General features: G+C 36.1%; 3 protein-coding genes across 3 annotated transcripts; 2 read left to right on the top strand and 1 right to left on the bottom strand.

Annotated features, from left to right (window-relative positions):
• The first annotated feature begins 2,069 nt into the window (after positions 1–2,069).
• On the top strand, positions 2,070–3,516 carry LOC134656214 (zinc finger protein 239-like). Its single transcript, XM_063511716.1, has 2 exons — positions 2,070–2,221; positions 2,492–3,516. The coding sequence occupies exons 1-2, from the start codon at positions 2,113–2,115 to the stop codon at positions 3,499–3,501; spliced, it is 1,119 nt and encodes a 372-aa protein (XP_063367786.1). The 5' UTR covers positions 2,070–2,112; the 3' UTR covers positions 3,502–3,516.
• A 930-nt stretch (positions 3,517–4,446) lies between these two features.
• On the bottom strand, positions 4,447–10,013 carry LOC134656511 (superkiller complex protein 8). Its single transcript, XM_063512070.1, has 7 exons — positions 9,880–10,013; positions 9,674–9,801; positions 9,419–9,585; positions 8,926–9,161; positions 8,379–8,566; positions 5,685–5,856; positions 4,447–4,571 (listed from the first exon to the last, which is right to left on the bottom strand). The coding sequence occupies exons 1-7, from the start codon at positions 9,895–9,897 to the stop codon at positions 4,482–4,484; spliced, it is 999 nt and encodes a 332-aa protein (XP_063368140.1). The 5' UTR covers positions 9,898–10,013; the 3' UTR covers positions 4,447–4,481.
• Positions 10,014–10,370: 357 nt separating this feature from the next.
• Positions 10,371–17,222, top strand: LOC134656494 (pre-mRNA-splicing factor RBM22). Its single transcript, XM_063512054.1, has 8 exons — positions 10,371–10,515; positions 10,597–10,650; positions 10,737–11,230; positions 11,562–11,735; positions 12,777–12,919; positions 13,675–13,787; positions 16,666–16,912; positions 17,156–17,222. Exons 1-7 carry the CDS (start codon positions 10,462–10,464, stop codon positions 16,909–16,911), a joined length of 1,278 nt encoding a protein of 425 aa, XP_063368124.1. The 5' UTR covers positions 10,371–10,461; the 3' UTR covers position 16,912; positions 17,156–17,222.
• The last annotated feature ends 3,483 nt before the right edge of the window (positions 17,223–20,705 follow it).

Below are 20,705 nucleotides of genomic sequence, written 5' to 3'. Positions count from 1 at the left end.
ATTTTTTAATAAAAAAATAAGTATTTTAAAAGTTTATTTATTTTGGCAATGACAATGACATTCATAGTTGTCAAAATTTGTACCATAGATTAGATAATAAGTAAACATTCATAACGGTCCGAGAAATGTTCGATAGTGTGGAAGATAAAATTTTGCTCGCACGCCTATGTGGGATAACACTTACTTTACTCTTTGCGGGTAACTTTTGGGACAATGTTCTTTTATAAATGTCATATTCTACAGCTACACGCTTGTCAATAAAGTTTTTATATGACCCGTTAAGTGAGAGCGAGAAAGAGTTATGCGGAGCCACTGCCGAGCAGACCACAGTCGCGGTACGGTACGCCCGTCTGTTATAGCTAATTCCGGTCGAAGATCGTAGTTGAATCGGAAGTCCATCTGTCAGACTTGACGTTGACGTGGACATGTACTTGACGTTTTTGTATTTATTATCACTTTTCCTTGTTTCTGGACTACGTTTAACTTACTTTGAGGACAACATTTTTTATTTATTCGGTAATTATTAAACATTTTCTTGGATGGGCCTGCCTCAAGGATTATCCAGTTTCACTTAAAGGTTTCTTTGACAGTAACTTAAACGTGAAATATCGCATATTGATAATCGAGATCAAGGAAACAGAGTGAAAGTCACTGGACACGCTGGATACTCGTTTCTGAAGTACCATCACTAGTCACCATATCAGCGAGGCAGGCCCTAGAATGAATTCCCCAGCGAAAGTATATACGTAGCCAACAAAATCACATCTGTAGATGACCAATAGTCGCATGAGCGGAAGTTGTGGATAACTGAATCGAAATAGCGGATACAAGACGCCCTGCCCTTCCTAGAGATGTTAGGATATTACTACCAGTTCTACAGTAAGTAAAACACGCTATTTATTACAAGTGGAAAATACTTTTATAACTACTAATAGATTTTGCAATGTCAAAGAGCATAGATGTAGTCCAAGTGAAGGTAGAACCACTATATACAGATAATGAGGAAAATGTGGAGCCTGCAAGGAAAACGGAAGAAGCTGAACATATATATGAATATGTTAAAAAGGAGCCAATTTGGAACATTGAGGACTGCTCACCGGCCCGCCTCTGTAGGGACCAAATAATAGAAAAGGACCATGTGAGTCACACAAGCGGAAAAATGGATCACATAGGCCATGAGATAAAGAAAGAAACTGAGCAAAACCATACAGAGGACTCACAAGTTGACTGGTGTATGGACAATGTAGTTAAAATTGAGAGAGAGGTGGGTATGTCTGATGGAAGCATGGTAGCATTACAAGTTAGTGAACACACTCAAAACACACCAGTGCAGAGCAAAGTGTCACAGGCTGCATGCACAGACTATGGTATAAAAAAAGAGAATGAGTCTACAAAAGATGCAAATTCACCTAGTATATGTGAGGCAACCACACCGAGTGGCCTGTCCATAGATCATGTGGTCAAGATTGAGAGGGAAGCAGATATGTACAGTGCAAACAATGTAGCTCCGCAACATGAGTTCAATAAATCTGAAAGCAAAGCCGAATGGGCCAGTCAAATATGCCATGATATGCAAGATGAAAAGGCTATAGGACAGTCTTGCCTGAGCACAGATCAAATGGTAAAGGCTGAAAGTTCAGTCATAGGGTTGTACATGGACCATGTTGTAAAGGATGAGCTGGTAGTTGGACCGGAGGTACTACAGAGGCCAAAACTTGTACCGCATCAAGGTAAGTTTGTTGTACAGTCGCCATCAGATATATCGGAGCGGCCAAGGCCTTCACAATATCTGAACAACCACCCTAACGCTTGACAATAGAGGCATGCTCAGATATTTGTGAGCACCTTGGCCGCTCCGATATATCTGATAGCGACTGTACATGTATTGTTAAAACTGTAAATTAATTTAAGGTGTTAATGAAATATTTACTGGCATATGTGTGCAATTATAAATTGTTATGAATACTAGTCTTGTAGTGTCAGTATAAATTTAATAAATTATAATTGGGTTTCAGACTTACGAAACCTCATCTTTATTTTAATTTTATAATTGTTACAGCAACTATTGGAAGTAAAGTCCTTGGTAGGAATTGCTCTGTCAGACTGGAGACAATGCATGTGAGCATGGAGAGTGGCATGTGTAGGGTTGGTCTCAATACATACAAGTTCCGAATGTGTCTCCTAAACTACCAAGACAAACATGTCAACAATGAAATTTATAGTAAGCTTTATTTTATTCTCATTAATATTCAAATATCAACATTTTGATATTGAGTAAATATAAAAATTAATTAAACAGTCATTTATAGTTTTATACTTTAACACCTACAACTATTTTGCTCAATTTATTAAAAATATGACTTACTCTAACTCCAGGCTATGTTATACTACTATTGTTAAGCTTAAGAAATTCAGTATCATCACCATTATTTTGTTACTCATAATTGACAATGTTGTGTTAGTAATGTAATGCTTAGTATTATTATTGCAGGATCAACTCCGCAAAAAGACGAAAATATGCATATGGGAACAAATTCCAAATCACCTAGTAAGAAAAGTATTAAAGTCCAAGAAAAACGATACAAATGTGACCTCTGCAATTATGCTACTGATGAAAAATATAGGCTTAAAGTACATGGAAAGGTGCACAGTGGTGAAAAACCCTACAAATGCAAACTCTGCAGTTACTCCACTGCCTATAAAGCTCACTTGCAAATTCACGACAGAATACACACTGGGGAACGACCTTTCAAATGCGACCAATGCAGTTATGCCTCCATCCAAAAATGTGACCTGTCAGTCCACAAAAGGGTGCACAGTGGGGAGAAGCCACACAAATGTAGCCACTGTAGCTTCGCCTGTAAACGTAAACGTGACTTGTTAGCCCATGAAAGGACACACAAAGTTGAAAAACCATTTAAATGTGAACACTGTGATTACACCAGCAACCGCAAACGAGATCTGTTAATCCATGTTAGTCGCACACACTCTTTAATAACTACCAAAAATGATCAGAATACTTACAAATGTGACCACTGTAGTTACACTAGTCCTACTAGACGCAACTGGAAGAACCACATCAGAATAGTGCATATGAAAGTTAAACCTTACAAATGCCATAAATGTGGTTATGAAACTAGAGATAAAATTAGGTTTGGAACTCACGTCAAGAAACACACTGGGGAGCCAATCGAGTTGCGTTATAAATGTAGTCAATGTAATTACGCTACTGACCATAAACATCATATGTTAGGCCACCAAAGAACTCATTCAGGTGAGAAACCTTTTACATGTGTCCACTGCAGCTACGCTACGGCCTATAGACGTGAATTGTTAGCCCACAAAGCTTTACACAACGAAGAAAACCCTTACAAATGCAATAAATGCACGTACGCATGTGGCAGTGAGAGTAATCTTCGAAACCATGAAAGGACACACATTGGTGAGAGCGTGAATAAACTTGCAGACACTCAAAAACCTGTCTGTTCAGAACAGAGTTAAAACTATTTGGAATATTCAATTCAAGCAGGGTTACAAGGAAAATGGAAGATTTGTAACAAACAAACAATAATTAATTTACATGAAACTGGGAAGGATAAAATCTGCACAAATGCAAAATAATATTTTTATTATCGATAGAGATAAGTATAATATATAGTAATTAATTACTTTAATTAGGTTTCTAGTTACAAATAATCACACGTTTATCACAGATCACAGCATAGCCATCACAATTTTCTTCTTTATTATTATGTAGGTAGTATAATTGTTTTTTTTTATCATTGATTGAATTTACATATTTATTTGTATTTTATTTACAAATTAATTTTCATCACAAAATGACTAAGTCGTTCCATTTATTGTGTTTATTACTTTAATTTAATATTGATATTTATAATTAATAATAGAAATAAATGAAGTATATTTATAAAAAAAGTTTTGTCCATTAAACCCTAAAAAGGGCTCCCAACATCACCCGAGTCCGAATTTCTCAATCACGTGTCTATCGATACAGACGCGCGTCGACGGCGCGTTAAAAAACCGCGGTCTGCATAGGGAAAGCAACGGTAAAATTACATTACCAAAAACCCCAAAGAGGGTTCTAAATTAAGCTTAATTTGAATGAAGGGAATAAAATCCGAAATGAGTATCCACCATTATTAAAACCCCTAGAATCAAAGGTTTCTCTCTTATACCTATTTTAATAAAATCTAGAGCGCCATCTACAATTAGCTTTCTACGGCTTTTAGCGTTTATGCCGGTTGCATTTTCTCCCCAGAATTTTTTGAAACTTATCGACGCTAATATACTTATCGACTAATAGCTATCCTGTGCACACTTGCACAGCCCAGAAATATTTTATTTCAAATAAACTCAAGACGCACGCTTGCGGTGCTTTTTTATACCCTCTATTTATGTTAAGTAAAGGGAAAATGCGCAACTTGTTTATAAAATTGTTTATTTAATTAATTATATACACGCTATAATGGGCACGAGTAAATGATTAAACTTTTGTCTTCGGAAACAGATACTATTTTGTTGCTATCTGCGTTGAATTTCACTCCCCATACCTGTAACAGAAAACAAACACTTTAGTTAGACACTATTTAGTTGAATATACACGATAATTTGCAAAAGTATTCCAAAAATTACAAAAAACAGCAGAAGTAGCTAAGTCGGTGAGATGTTCAAAATAATCTATACAAGCTTAAGCCGGGTATTCATTAGGCAACTTTTGTTAATAAACACTGTTTAATGACTGTTTATAAACAGTGTTGCACGATGTTTCATCATATCTGTAAACATGTTTATAAACAAGGATGATGTAATATTGTTGCATAAACATGTTGCTGTGCTCCCCACTCTAGGTGGAGAGCAAGACGAAACATTCATTTTATAAACAGATGTCATCGAGTGTGGACGTGTGTCACGCAAGTTTAGAAACATGGAAAATCCTCGGGCGACATCCTAGCAACAACTAAACTAGTGTGGACTGCTAAGTTTGAGAAACAGTGTTTACGGTAAACTTGTTGCAAAACATGATGATCAAATTCATAAACAGTTTATTAACAAATGTTGCCTAATGAATACCCGGCTATAATCTCTAACAATAAAGTTGTGCTCAGTTCATTTTGGAAACCTCACCATTTCCGCGGTAATCGAAATTTCGATATCTGCCTCTTCATCGCTCGAATACGCAAGGGTGTTATGAGGCATACCTCGCAACCGAGCTAGCAAATCTGTAGCAGTTGTACGTCAGGGTTATCACTACTACGCATAAACTAAAGTACAAAAAATATTTTTTCTTTGTTTTCAAACACACCAATATTTTGAAGCAGTGAAAATTCCATGGTAATATTTGAAAGAAATGCGTAAAAAAACGTGATTTTATAAACAAAATAACAGATACATTGAAACGCATCTAATATTGACATTGACCTGTTAATTTATATTATTTTGACAGTAAATTAAACCGGGTTATATCGGAAGAGGGTCAACAAGGTTCTCGATCAATTTTATTAATCTTACATACAATAAAGTTAAAGCAAAATGGTTCATCAGAATCGCCAACCCTGACACAAAACTGTCATATGCTACGGTTTTGCTAGCTCCGTTGCGGGGTATGGTATGAGGCAGATATCGAAATTTCGATTTTCACGGTAGGCCCTCAGATCCCGCCATACCTGGTCATTGTTGTCCTTGAAGACGTTCTGGCACTGCATGGAGTCCAGGTCCCAGACCCGGACGGTCCGGTCGGCACTGCTGGACACGAAGCGCTTGCCGTCCGGTGAGAACGCGACGGATAACACCCATGAGGCGTGGCCGGATAATGTGCCGGCCAGGTTCGCGTGGACACTGCAATTTTAATTCACTTTTTAGGGTTCCGTAGCCAAATGGCAAAAAACGGAACCCTTATAGATTCGTCATGTCTGTCTGTCCGTCCGTATGTCACAGTCACTTTTCTCCGAAACTATAAGAACTATACTGTTGAAACTTGGTAAGTAGATGTATTCTGTGAACCGCATTAAGATTTTCACACAAAAATAGAAAAAAAAACAATAAGTTTTTGGGGTTCCCCATACTTAGAACTGAAACTCAAAAATTTTTTTTTCTTCAAACCCATACGTGTGGGGTATCTATGGATAGGTCTTCAAAAATGATATTGAGGTTTCTAATATCATTTTTTTCTAAACTGAATAGTTTGCGCGAGAGACACTTCCAAAGTGGTAAAATGTGTCCCCCCCCCTGTAACTTCTTTAATAACAGAATGATAAAACTAAAAAAAATATATGATGTACATTACCATGTAAACTTCCACCGAAAATTGGTTTGAACGAGATCTAGTAAGTAGTTTTTTTTTAATACGTCATAAATCGCCTAAATACGGAACCCTTCATGGGCGAGTCCGACTCGCACTTGGCCGCTTTTTTAAGTTTATGAACTCATATATGCTTTCAGTTAAAATGGCAGACTACAACAATACGTGCAACTTCCAAATCGGATGCCGAATCCTGGATCGTATCATGTCAGGGCATTTCTATTTAAAGTTGTACCCTCGAGTTTTTCGCATGTCCCCTTACATTTTTTGCGATTTACTCTGAAGACGAATTTTTTAACTGGACAAATGATGTTTTTTATTGAAATATATTATATGGACACATCATTTATTAAGTTTAATGCTCTATAAATCACTTTTTTCTTACTTAAAATCTGGTTTTTAGATATGATAAAATCACCCCGTAGTACTGTCCCCTTCACCGACTTCAACTTTTGATGGACTTTTACACATATTTTTTCTATGAAGGCAACACCAAGTAATGCATTCCTGGCATAGTTTAAATGTTGAAAAATGTGTAATTTATGAAAAACAGCTTTAAAAACATTAATAAAAGGGTCTAAATTCGAAAAAACCGTTGTCCCGCCGAAATCGCGAATCGGACATAGTCCGGGTTCGCAGTTTTCGCCAAGTAGCGAAGTATTTTTTACCAACATTTTAGGTTTTATTTTATCCTGGCAAACCTGTGACCATAGATAAAGCTTATTTAAACGTTAAATTTGATTTGAAACGGTCAAAATCGCGACCATCGTGGCCTGCTGCTGTTGACATGTAATTTTACCCAATGTTTTGTCCGTTTTGTTCAACAGTTTTTGAGGCTTAAACCTTAAGTAACTGAAATACTATTTATATTAAATAAAACTATGTCTCATACAGTTATTTTTCAAGTAAATAAGTTGAATATTGTGGTTAGTTTTGTATTATTTTGAATATATTTAATTCTGGCCCAGACAAATCGTTACGTCCGTTTGGTAACAATTTGAAGCGTAACATATAGCCGGACTAGAAAAATGTAACCAAACGGACACGGTAAAGTCGCACGCACACTGAGTATATGTAGTTTTTACCGTGACTTTGTCTGTACTTATTTAATTCATGTGCAATTAATAAGTAATATTTTATGAAGTAATATTGATTTATTTTATGTTTAAAACTCTATCTACTGATTTTAGTACATATATTGTAGTCCTTTTTTTATTCACTGAGTATTTGTGTAAATTTTTAATTATTGTGATCTCGTCTTTACTTTGTCCATTTGGAAATGTCCCCTTGTTTTCAAAAGTATTTATTATTGTTTATTTAATATTTAAAAGCTAAAATATTTAATTTTTTTGACAATAATCACATGTTTTGATAATTCTAATGATTGTTATTCGTCACATGGCAGTAATACCAATAACTATTTAATAAACCTAAAAATAAGGTACGATTTGGGGTCACCTCGTAACCAAACCACCTAAAATCCCCTTTTATGAAAAATGTTTGTTCTTAATCGGTCAATGATGATTGTTTTTAGTTTGTTTATTAACAGTTCTACGCTTTGAACATAAAAACATTTGCTTCAAGTATGTTGTTTATTTACTACATCAAAAACCATTTGTAACCAAACGGACCACAAAAAACCTCCCTCATCCTATTAAATATTAATTTTAACTGATTTATCCTAAAAATATGACGATTCTCTTTAGTGTTTGGTAAACTAGAATATATTTACTCATATAATTACATGAAAAAGTACCAAATAATCCAAATTATATTTTCAACTCGTCAAGTGAGTCATGGTACAACTTTAAATAGAAATGCCCATCAATGAGTTTTTCGGAACTAATGTACAGTCAGCAGCAAAAGTTGCTAAGATGGCGGGGTGTTCAAATTTACATTGACACGCTCTTATTCTCTTAATAATAAAGTCGCGTCAAGATCATTTGGAACACCTGGCCCGCTTAGCAACTTCTGCTGCTGACTGTACTACCGATCGTATAAATATAGTGAGGAAGTACTAATCCTAGTATTGTATACAAACCTTTATTCTCATACTTACACATCATATAGCTTCATATGACCATCATCGGAGGCAGTTAGCAGTAATTGCGAGTCCGGAGAGAAGCATAGACTGCGAATGGGCATGGCATGGCCTTCTAGCGTGTGCACCAGCTTGCCTTGTGCTACGTCGAAAATATTGATGATACCGTCCAGAGCACCGCTGGCGATGTACTTGCCATCAGGACTCTGAAAGATATATTTTTTATTTTATTTTGCAACTTTCATGTCCTTTTGACTAATGTTCTTTCAGGAACCTCTGCTTGCTCTCATAAGTTACAAGCTTTCAGAAACATCTTTTCAATAAAGAAGTTGTGTATATATATATATAAACTTAAAATAAAATGAATTCACATATGCGACTCTGAAAGAATATTATTGCTCGACTTGGCGGGGGCACGGCAGAAAGTCTTCAAATTAGAGTCAGGCCAAGTTAACTATATAGCGATTTTGATAGCACAGACTGCAAGTGTTATTTTAAACGTCAAACTTCTATGAAATTATGACGTTTAAAATAACACTTAGTTGGTCTGACTATATTGCCTTACATAAGCAACACTCAATGTGAATTTTCCTCTAGTATCCAACGTCTGTTCCTGCTTGCCACTCTCCACACTGAACATGAGGATCTTCCCCGCATTGCTGCCCGAGATCACATGCTTGCCGTCGGGTGAGAAGTCTAGTGTCCACACATCGGAGGCGCCCGGCTCCATTGTCTTGAGTTTTTCACCAGATGCAATGTCCCATAGGATTAAGGAGGAGTCTTGAGAACTGCTTGCTAATGCTGCAATTAAATTGATTTACATAAATAATAGGACATCTATTTATGATCTATATTCAATTGAGATTATTAGAGTTGTACGTGATTCAATCTAGTGTGTTTAGTAATGTTTGTATGAACATATTTTAACCAATATTCTATGAAGGTTGAATCAAGGTGTAAGATTACAGTTAAAAACCCAATTTTTGCTCAAGTCAAAATCAGATAGTCAATAGGAAAATAAATCCACCACAATTCTGGAAAATAACAATAATACTCACTTTTACCGTCGGGACTCACAGCCACAGATATGACGCCGAGAGAATGTCCCTCCAGTTGGTGCCTTAGCTCAAGCTTCCCATTTTCTAACTGCCAAATCTTAATTATATCATCCAACCCTCCTGTGATGATATAATCTTCTACTGCTTCTTGAGAATGGTTTGAATCCCTGAAAACAGATAATATTTTATTAAAGATATATGTTTAAACTACAAGATGTCTATAGTAGAATTAGTAGAGTAATTAGGTTAACTTACTGTGAGTTCTCGTTACTTTCATTTTCACCATTATCCTGGGGTTTCTTCTTTTCATGGCCTATTCTACTCCAACCGCAACACCAGATTGAGTCTTCATGCGCATTCTCTTTCTTTAACTCTAAATAATACTGCAAAATTACAAAATATAAAACATTGCTTCAGTTAGCCTGGTTAAAACAACTTTATTACACATGCTAGGTACTTACCAATGTTGTAATCGACATTGTTGTTATAAATAAGTGCGAGTATTATGAATGCTACAGTAATTCAATATTGTAATAATTTATTAAATCTTATCCGTAATGCACAAAATAAACAAGCACTTTCCAAGCGAATACATGTCAAAATTGTTTAGTTTGACGTTTGTGAATTGTGATCCAAGGAGAAAATACTTTTTTTTAGTTTACTTTGCATTTCTAGGGACCAGACAGTACTATACATCCATAGGTACAATTAAGCGACTACGACACGTTCCAGCGTACGAGCTTTCGTACTAGCATACAATAATGCTCATGAATGGAATGCTTTAACCATAAAGAACAGTGACATTTTTGTTATCTGTGGCCTGCCACTGCCATTGAGAATTTGGTATTCTTTCTTTTCTGGGAACGCGGAACGCGTAAATCCATGGTATAATAATATACGTAAATCCTACCATCTATGCGCGTAAAGGATTTATTTGTCTCTAATTTGTGTCGTGATGATTAAATATCTAAACTTACGTAGAACCTATCTTGTTGTTTAGTTTGCAGTTAGTAAAAAGCAAAAGGTGATTTTAAATACTGAAAATGGCTGTGTCGAAATCGACGAACACTTACAATCGACAGAATTGGGAAGATTCGGTATGATTAAACCATATTTTCTATACATATTCAGCTTAGATCAGTTAAATATTTATTAATATTATGCTTCTTCTTTTTCAGGACTTTCCAATTTTGTGCCAAACATGCCTAGGAGACAATCCATATATTCGTATGGTAACGTGTTACTTTATCACAATTTAACTACAAATAAGGTTACTATTGATCATTAATAAATTATAATATGATTAATTTCTTTACAGACGAAGGAAAAGTATGGCAAAGAGTGTAAAATATGCGCTCGACCATTTACAGTCTTCCGTTGGTGCCCAGGTTCTAGGATGCGCTTCAAGAAAACAGAAATTTGCCAAACATGTTCCAAGTTGAAGAATGTTTGTCAAACTTGCCTGTTGGACTTAGAATATGGGTTGCCTATTCAAGTTAGAGATGCGGCTCTTAAAATACAAGATGATCTACCTCGAAATGAAGTGAATAAAGAGTATTATATTCAGAACTTAGATAGTCAAATGTCTAAATTTGATTCTACTCAACCGAGCAATTCTGCTCTGAAGTCCAAGGGTGCTTCTGATCTGTTGTTGAGGTTGGCCCGAACTGCCCCATATTATAAGAGGAATAGGCCACATGTGTGCTCATTCTGGGTGAAAGGGGAGTGTCGGAGAGGAGAGGAGTGCCCGTACCGTCATGAAAAGCCCACCGACCCTGATGATCCATTGGCAGACCAGAACATCAAAGACAGGTACAGTTCTCTATTTTTTGATATTCTATTTTGTACCCATATAAAAATCATATTTTATGTATTGAAGAGAAGAGAAGAGAATTCTATGTAGGAAGTTTATAAATTTAAACTTCCTACATAGAATTCTCTTCTCTTTTCATTTAAATCAGCACACTTCTGCTAAGAAACGTTTGCATTATGTATAGTAGTAATTAGAAAGCATGGTCCTAAATTACCATGATAGCTATAACCATTTAACTGATATTAACCATTCAAATTCCTTTGATAATCTGTATGATCTGTATGCTGTTGATAATTTAACAGCTATAATATCCTTATAATTTCTCCACAGATACTATGGTGTGAATGACCCAGTAGCGGAGAAGCTAATGCGCCGCGCTGCCGCCATGCCGGCTCTTCCGCCACCCGAGGACAGAACTGTCACCACTCTGTATGTGGGCAACTTGCCCGAGAACATCTCTGAGGATGAGCTGAGAGGACATTTCTACCAGTATGGAGAAATAAGGTTTGGATACTTAAGTCTTCCTTATCAATTATCTATTATTGTAATCTTTATCTAGCTTTTATCTCGGGAATGCTCTCGGTACTGGCCGCGTAGCCAAAGTACCAATCGCTAACGCTCCGTAGCGATCGAAACGCAACTGTCCCTGTCGCACTAATATGGAAATATGGAAGAGTGATAGAGAGACTCAAAGCGATTTGATAGCGAAGCGATAGCGATTGTCACCTTGGCTAGGCTTGCAGAGTTTGTATGGCGAGAACCGGGAATTCCCAGTTCCGGTACTGTATTTGTATAGAAAATCAGTATGGAGCACTCCCTACTCTTGTCACATTTATTTGGGGTCCATACAGCATTTATTCGACTTCTATTTATCTCTGTTGCCTGTCATCTCATTATGCTCTTTCTGTTTCATGTTGATGCTTACTCACTTTACATCCACAGTCCATCCACATTTTCCATGGGTTGTATTTTTTCTTAGCGATAGATCTCAGTTCTTACATTAACTCTTCTTCTAAGTTCTTACATGCTGCTTATCCTTTCGCATCATGCCGCAGCATCAAATTTTGTCAAAAAAGTTTTAATTTGGAACTTTTGGAGGTTAACATCACTTCCATTCACTTTTTAACTATGGGTTAAAGTTGATGGCACACTGAAACTTAAGCTATTTCCAGATTTAATTTAATTTAAAATGAATACACTATAATTCGATAACTAATTGAAAATATTTTATTACTTTTCTTCATATACAATAAAATAAATAAAAATAAATATTGGGGGACATCTTACACAGATCAACCTAGCCCCAAACTAAGCAAAGCTTGTACTATGGGTGCTAGGCGACGATATACATACTTATATAGATAAATACATACTTATATATGTACATAGAAAACATCCATGACTCCGGAACAAATATTAGTGTTCATCACACAAATAAATGCCTTTACCGGGATTCGAACCCAGGACCATCGGCTTAGCAGGCAGGGTCACTACCCACTAGGCCAGCCGGTCGCCGAATACATATTTGTTTACACTAATTATCAGGTCGCTGACATTGGTGCCGCGAGCGCAGTGCGCCTTCGTGCAGTACACGACTAGGAGCGCCGCCGAACACGCGGCAGAGAAGACCTTCAACCGACTGGTCATCGGCGGCAAAAGGCTCACCATCAAATGGGGCAAATCTCAAGGTAAAGCTAGAGCAATTTGGTTACTGTAACTGTAGTTAAGGTGTAAGGAATCTTAGCCTCAATCTTATTAGAGTCTGTGCGGAAAGAGAAGAGTCGTGAAATGTATGGGGTCCAATACATTCTACGACTCTTGTCTTTCCGCACAGACTCTATAATGAATATTTGTTTTGTGTTCTTTCTTTCTTTAGAACTCACAATTCCTTTTATTATACCAAATTTTAAAAAGATTTGCTTGTTCCACTTGTGTGAGGATTGAAAATAGTTTTGGATATTCTACTACCTGTTAACAAACATTCCATCGGCGTCACAGTTCTCTGACCGGTTTTGAACCTTATTGCACTGAGACAAAGCCTAATGACTGGTCAGGTAAGTGTATTGCCGATAATACCTACTTAATACCTTACACAGTAGATTAAGGAAGATTGTTGAGTGCTACCGTTCGCCAACAAACTGTCATGCAGTTTGGCGAAAGAAGATGTGTAATGTATTGCTGTGTATTTTTTTATTGAGTAAATAAATTAAAAAAAAATGAAATGCTAATTTTTTTTTGTACAAATCAAATATTATTTTTAAAATATCCATAATTATTATTGGATATTTGTCCAGTGTTAGTTATTTCAATAATTTAAGGGAATTGAAAAAGTACGTGTATCCATAAAATAATTTAAAATGAAGAATATCTGTTTTTAGATTAAAAAGAAAGAAAAGTATTAACGTGTAAAAGTTCGGATTTCTTTATTTTAACCTCGTTTCAGGTCGTCAAGGTACAAACGAGAAAAACGAAACATTACCAGCCCTGGAGCCCGTGCCCGGGCTGCCCGGCGCTCTGCCACCGGCGCCTGCCTTCCTGCATCCGTTTCCACCACAGGTAAATACATACCACAGTAAATTCATAAATCATAAATCATTTATTTTGCTTAAAACATGGTACAATAGATGGTCAACAGTTATAAGTGAAGCACATATTTCACCAGTAGCTGGCATGCAAAATCTATACCTACTTACAACATTTTAAATCAACAAAGTCATAACGAAAAATATAGTTAATGGAAGTACGAATCACATAAAAATATTAAAATACATTAGTAATTTACACATTAGTCACAACACACACAACGCAGTAGTAGGTATTAATTTAAATAATTAAGAGATTCGAGAAATGTCAAGTATACAAGAACTTAAAACTACATTCCAATTTGACAATTATAATAATCAAAATAATCACTGACACTATAGAAGCATTCGTCTATTAACCATTTTTTTAACCTAGGTTTAAATAAATTAAATGGTAATTCTTTAATGTCATCATGTAAACGATTATAGATACTAATTGACATACATAGCGCATTTTTGCCATACAATTTTGTTTTTTTAGGTGGAATAATAAGTCTATTAGGGTACCTCGTGTTGAACTTACATATATCTTTTTTTTTACTGAAAAATTCCGGATGAAGTTTCACAAATAGACAAACTTCATAAATATATATGCTAGGTACAGTCAAAAATTTTAAGCCCTTAAAAAGCGGCCTGCAAGATGTTAAAATATCTACATTACATATAGCTCTTATACACTGTTTCTGAGCTATCAGCACTCGTTCGGCATGGCTCGAGTTACCCCACAGAAGAATTCCATACCTAAGCAGAGAGCAAACGTATCCATGATATGCCTGTATTGCAGTTTCCCTCGTGCTTATCTTTGTCAGTTTCCATAGAGCAAATGCAAATGAGTTAATTTTACTACATAAATTATTAATGTGATCGCTCCAGGAACATTCATCGTCCAACCATATGCCTAGAAATTTTGTGCGACATGATTCTGTTAAGTTCTGATTTTCATACGATACAGTTAATGAGTGTTTATTGGCATTTTTATTTACAAATTGTATATAAGTAGTTTTGTCAATATTGATATTTAAATTATTTTTACGTAACCATGTTATAACATCAGTAACTGTATTGTTAATATCATTATTATATGTGTTAGCATCATGGCACGGTATGACGATGGATAGATCATCAGCAAAAAGTGTACACTTAAAAACAGTTACATTTGGTAGGTCATTGACATATAATAAGAAAAGAAGGGGTCCCATGATACTCCCTTGTGGAACACCTACATTGTTGACATTAGTGGACGATTTGTATTGAATTATGGTATTGGTAGCGTCCATTTGGGTTACTTCCACGAATTGTGTCCTACCATATAAGTAGCTCTTGAGCCATTTGTTAGGTAGACCTCTTATACCGTACAGCTCACATTTAGCTAGAAGGGTTTCGTGGCAGACAAAATCAAAGGCTCTGCTCATGTCGAAGAAAATGGCAGTTACAGACATGCTCGTGTTCATATAGCTGAGTATGTTATTTGACAAGGTGAAAGCAGCCAAAGTAGTCGATTTCCCTTTCTGGAAACCAAACTGTTCAGTTTTAATAATATTAAATTTATTTATAAAAGATGTTAAACGTATATGAAATGCCTTTTCAAAAATCTTAGATATTACAGGAAGGAGTGAAATTGGCCTGTAGTTTTCAACACTTTCTTTGTTACCTTTTTTGTACAATGGTTTAATGAGAGATAATTTCAAAGGCTCCGGGAAAATGCCTCCCGAAAAAGATAAATTTACTAAATAACTTATAACTTCAGCAATTTCTTTTTTACATTCTTTGATTATTTTGGTTTGTATCTCATCATAACCAGCAGAGTTTGTAGAATTGAGATTAGTGATGATTTTATATACTTCATTTTCATCTGTTGGCGTTAGGAACAGATTGGCGTTACTTTTATCTACTCGAGAGAAATCAGGTTTAAAGTTGTCATTATTATTAGAATTCGTAAGATTAATATAAAAGTCGTTAAAAGAATTGGCAATATCGATAGGATTATTCATTGTGTTATTATTAAAGACTAGTTTCTCGATGTTACCATCAATTATCTTAGTTGTATTAGTTACATTTTTAATAACATCCCAAGTTGCTTTACCTACGTTTTTGGACCTACTTACATGGTTTATATTTGCATTTTTTTGAGCTTGGTTTATGCATCGCTTTAGAATCTTAGAATAATTGTTGTACTTATTTTTACTATGCAAGTAACTAGTATGGTGTTTGGATTTAGAATAATAACTACTATAATATAATAATAAATAATTGACCGATGAAACTCTTATTTGTAATATAAAAAAAACCAAGTGCGAGACGGACTCGCGCACGGAGGGTTCCGCACCATCAACAAAAAATAGAGCAAAACAAGCAAAAAAACGGTCACCCATCCAAGTACTGACCCCGCCCGACGTTGCTTAACTTCGGTCAAAAATCACGTTTGTTGTATGGGAGCCCCACTTAAATCTTCATTTTATTCTGTTTTTAGTATTTGTTGTTATAGCGGCGACAGAAATACATCATCTGTGAAAATTTCAACTGTCTAGCTATCACGGTTCGTGAGATACAGCCTGGTGACAGACGGACGGACGGACGGACAGCGGAGTCTTAGTAATAGGGTCCCGTTTTTACCCTTCGGGTACGGAACCCTAAAAAACAGGAAAATAAAATAAAATAAATAAAAATAAAATTCATTTATTTCGAGTAACGAGGACTCATAATCACAATAATATACAATTAAATTAAAATTACATTAAACAAAATAAATAACATTAAACATACACTATTCTAAATACTACGCACAACACAACAAAAATAAAACTCCATACACTTTTGGCCTTTTATATGATTTTCCCTTAATCCTTTTATAGATGCCGCCGCCCCACCGGCCCAACGACTTTTTCAACCTGCACCACTACGGCCCCGCGGCGGGCTGGCCGTGGGGCGCGCCGCCCCCTCCCCCCGGTCTACCTCCCGGCCCGGGTCTACCCCCTCCCGGCCCGGGTCTACCGCCGCCGGGTCCGGGTCTACCGCCGCCGGCGCCGGCCCTGCACTACCCGAGCCAGGACCCGAGCCGCTTGGGCGCTCACGCGCACGCCAATGCACCGCAGACGTAGTGTGTTTGAGCCACAGACAATCCAACCTCTAGACATAGCATAGTCGCGCTACCCCCTCTGCCACACATAGGGTAGCGTTACTCCATCTTCGAGTCAATCCCGTGCCGTGATTGGTCCGTGTCTTTGAACGGACCAATCACGGCACGGGATTCGCTCACCTCGTCCCCCCGCACCCCCGTATTTTTGGCAGCATCGGTGTCATGAAAGAATTGGCCTAAGCTCAGTCTAGAGGTTGGATTGTCAGTGGTTTGAGCTTTACAGCTATCACGGGAGAAATTTACAAATCCATGAAACCATCCGAAATTAAATATGGGACATTATCTATGAAAAGGGATCTTATTGTCGATGGCGCTTACGCCACACAGCGTCGCGCGGCATTGTATTTATATCGGAGCATCGTTAATTATGGCATAAGCGCCATCGACAATAGGGTCCCTTTTCATAGATAACGTCACATGTTTCTACGAAATGCGGAATAGAGCGATATTTTTCCTTGAAAGTTATTGGTATATTGTAGTCGTAATATACCGTTGAAGGTGACAATTAAGAATTAGTATTTAATATTATAGGGTTTATAAATCGACATCGTTTCTTGGACATAATGTTTATTATGTGACGGGGGCACGGATCGAAGTGTGTTAGTTTATTGTGTTCGTATTGTAAGGAATTATAAAATAAAATAGTTTACTACAACGTACGTAGTTTTTATTACACACTTTGCTTCCCTTCGTATATTTTAACCACTTCTAATAAAACCAACACCACCGTAATTTTAACATGTAACATGCAGTGCAGACTAGATCTAATGCAGTAGAGAGATCACCTTTGGACTCTTTGGAGGTGACTAAGGCATTAGAAAGGTCTTGAGAAGAATTTGACAGACATCAAAAGAACATTAAAAAATCTTAAACCCTTTTCCAGGCATAGTAACGATTTATCGATCAAATTCAACTTTAGCTTCTCAATTTTAAAGTTCAAATTAGATTGCACTTTCAGGAAATGAGACTTGTCTTCAAATGAATCATCAAATCAAAGATGGATTAATTGGATTTTTAGAGAAACACTTGTGCGGCCTGGAAAAGGGTTAAAAGCTTTGTTGTATCCAAAAATTTCACGAACTTGTGTTCAAAATTGAACCATTCTTGGCGTTATGGGTTACTTACTGTAATTTTTTTACAATGCCTTTTTACTGAGGAATTTTCAATTACATTGATAATTGTAACGGAAAGGCATAAAATTACACAAGATATAATAAAACAAAAGAGTTTAATTGAAACTATATTTATTAATCATAAGTATATAACATGACTTAAGTTACAAAACAGTTAAACGTTCAGACAGACCCGCCTTCTTCTGGTTAGGACGGTTACAATAATTTACATTCTAGGCCCAGATACATGCCCGCAGTAATGACCCGCTTTACATGAATATTTATAGAAGGTGATCTATCAGGCATAGACATACATATTTAACACGCCTCCATTAGGTACTTCATTTAATTGGTTGTAGCACTTAAATACACTATCCTTTCCTGTTATAATCTCATTAATAACGCCAGTTTTATGGTGGCTAAGTGTATTTTTTTGAACTATATTTCATATCAATATATCAACAAGTAACATAGGGGCATTACTGCACTGATATACAAGAAAACGGTTCATATAACTTTTACATTCCTCAGGCCGTAAAGCGGTCTTCACTTAGGGCGCCGCGTGCAAGTGGGACATCATTATATAGGTGTTTAGCGTTGTCTCAGTTACACACCGGTGCGATTACGAGGCAACCATTATACGGCCACGAGGCGGCAAAATTCTGTAGGAACAACACCATGGGCGGTCACAAAAAAAAAACCTCTTGGCTATAACCACGAAAATCAAAGTTCGCAAATTGCGGGCATCTTTCTCTGACACTCTTATTACTCCTTCGTTGGAGTAAAAGAGAAAGATCCCCGCAATTTTCGCATTTCGGTTTTCGCGGTAGGCCCCCTGGTCATATGTTTGCACTTTGCAGTAAGTTACTCTACCGCGCTAGGTGTGTTATTCCGCCTATTGTGTAGTCAGGTGACTAGTAAGGCTTAAAAGAAAACTCCTATGCTATTTCTTTTAACAACAATATCTCTATGACGTCTTGTGCTATTATGAAATCTACTCGGAACATGGATATTAAGGCCGATTGTCATTATGGGTATAATGGGTAATAGTCTATTTTATTTTACTACTAGTAATAAAATGTATTGTTGGGTTAGTTTAGGACACTAGGTAGTTTACAAAAAAGGGGTTTGAAAAAACTGGGGCATCTATAATCCCAAACACAGTGTATCTAATAAAAAGTATGAAAGTTTTAATTGATACTCGTATTTCATATGACTATGTGATTCACGTTTCCCCAATTTTAGGTTTGTAAAATTTAATATATTTTTAGATTTAGCGGCTTGAAGTGTCAGTAAAAAAAATTAGGAACAGATTGCGGATCGCTCTTTAACTTTCATTATATATTATTACTATATCAAAACTAGGCTAAACCGAATGATTTATATTAATCAGTTCAAACCTACCAAATCCACACTGAAAGGTATTTTTAATACTAATGAACAGCAAGTGCTATATGTAGTCCTAATTTACATGGACATATATAAATTAGAGATAGAAAATATTTACATTTAGTTCAGACAGTTCGCTTTGGAATGTTCACATAATTGCCAAAAATAAGTTAACTGTGGATACAAAGGCTAAAGCAAAAACTAATGTGAACACCCCTTTATCTTACATATTACTAGGTTACAAGGGCATTCTATAACGTAATAAAATCTAATAAGGCTCAGCTCAAAAAGTGCGCAAGTAAAAAAATAATTGACATAAATACTATTATCGCACTTTGATGAACTTAATAATTCCATAAAATAATAGTCGGGGTAATTACAGCCATGGGGCATTTCTAACTGATAAGGAATAGTTATTTACGATACAAGTGCGGAAAAGAGGAAATTCGAAACTAGTGGCGATAAATTAAAACACGACCGAAGGGAGTGTTTTAAATCGACACGAGTTGCGAATTACCTATTCGCACGTGTATCGTACAACTTTTTACAGTACATATGGCCCTTTAAACTTTTGACATCGCACGAAAAGTGCTATTTTACGCACTAGTGCGGGAAAATAGGACCATATGTACTGTAAAATGCTATTTACTTTCCCTATTTTACGAAAGTAATCTGCCCCGACAGACCTTTATTCATTAAAAACTTTTCACCACATTGAAAATCATTTCATTCATTCAATCATAAGAAGGTAGAGAAAAACAAACAGGTTTATCTTTAAGTATAAGAGCCACCGCGACCCGATAAAACATAATTTCAATTAGACTTTGTAGAACATTAAAGCATCATTAAGCTCACATTATTTAAAATGTTTATACAATTAGCAATCAACTTAATAATTTAATTTAATTGGCGATGCTTAGCACTAAAAAATACGATATACTCAAACAGAGGTGACAGTGAAAAGCAGGGTAACACAATTTTAACTTTTAAGCCCCATTTAGATTGATCAAGAACTTGCATGCGATTTTCGTTAAATTGCGGTATTTTGTTGATCGACTGAATTAATTGTACTCTGTAGTTAGCAATGTATCGAATATTGCATCGCGCTGTGTAAATGGGGCTTTACATATATTTTGGCTAGGTGTATAGTAATACATAAGGTAAAGTAAAAGTTATCATTTATTTTGTGATCAACTCTTTACACTTATGAATTATTTTGGAGAATAATAAAAGTAATGTTGTACTTTATAACCTA

Source organism: Cydia amplana, chromosome 18, assembly GCF_948474715.1.
Source record: "Cydia amplana chromosome 18, ilCydAmpl1.1, whole genome shotgun sequence".
NCBI lineage: Eukaryota > Metazoa > Arthropoda > Insecta > Lepidoptera > Tortricidae > Cydia > Cydia amplana.
Note: the sequence above shows the minus strand (reverse complement) of the source record. Positions and strands in the feature narration are given on the sequence as shown.

Coding starts and splice junctions, on each gene's coding strand:
- LOC134656214 (XM_063511716.1), top strand. CDS start 2,113: ATGCATGTGAGCATGGAGAGTGGCATGTGTAGGGTTGGTCTCAATACA. Junction 2,222..2,491: donor TGTCAACAATGAAATTTATA/GTAAGCTTTATT, acceptor TTATTATTGCAG/GATCAACTCCGCAAAAAGAC.
- LOC134656511 (XM_063512070.1), bottom strand. Junction 9,586..9,673: donor GAAAGTAACGAGAACTCACA/GTAAGTTAACCT, acceptor ATCTGTTTTCAG/GGATTCAAACCATTCTCAAG. Junction 8,567..8,925: donor TCACATTGAGTGTTGCTTAT/GTAAGGCAATAT, acceptor TATATCTTTCAG/AGTCCTGATGGCAAGTACAT.
- LOC134656494 (XM_063512054.1), top strand. CDS start 10,462: ATGGCTGTGTCGAAATCGACGAACACTTACAATCGACAGAATTGGGAA. Junction 10,651..10,736: donor ACAATCCATATATTCGTATG/GTAACGTGTTAC, acceptor ATTTCTTTACAG/ACGAAGGAAAAGTATGGCAA. Junction 13,788..16,665: donor TGCATCCGTTTCCACCACAG/GTAAATACATAC, acceptor ATCCTTTTATAG/ATGCCGCCGCCCCACCGGCC.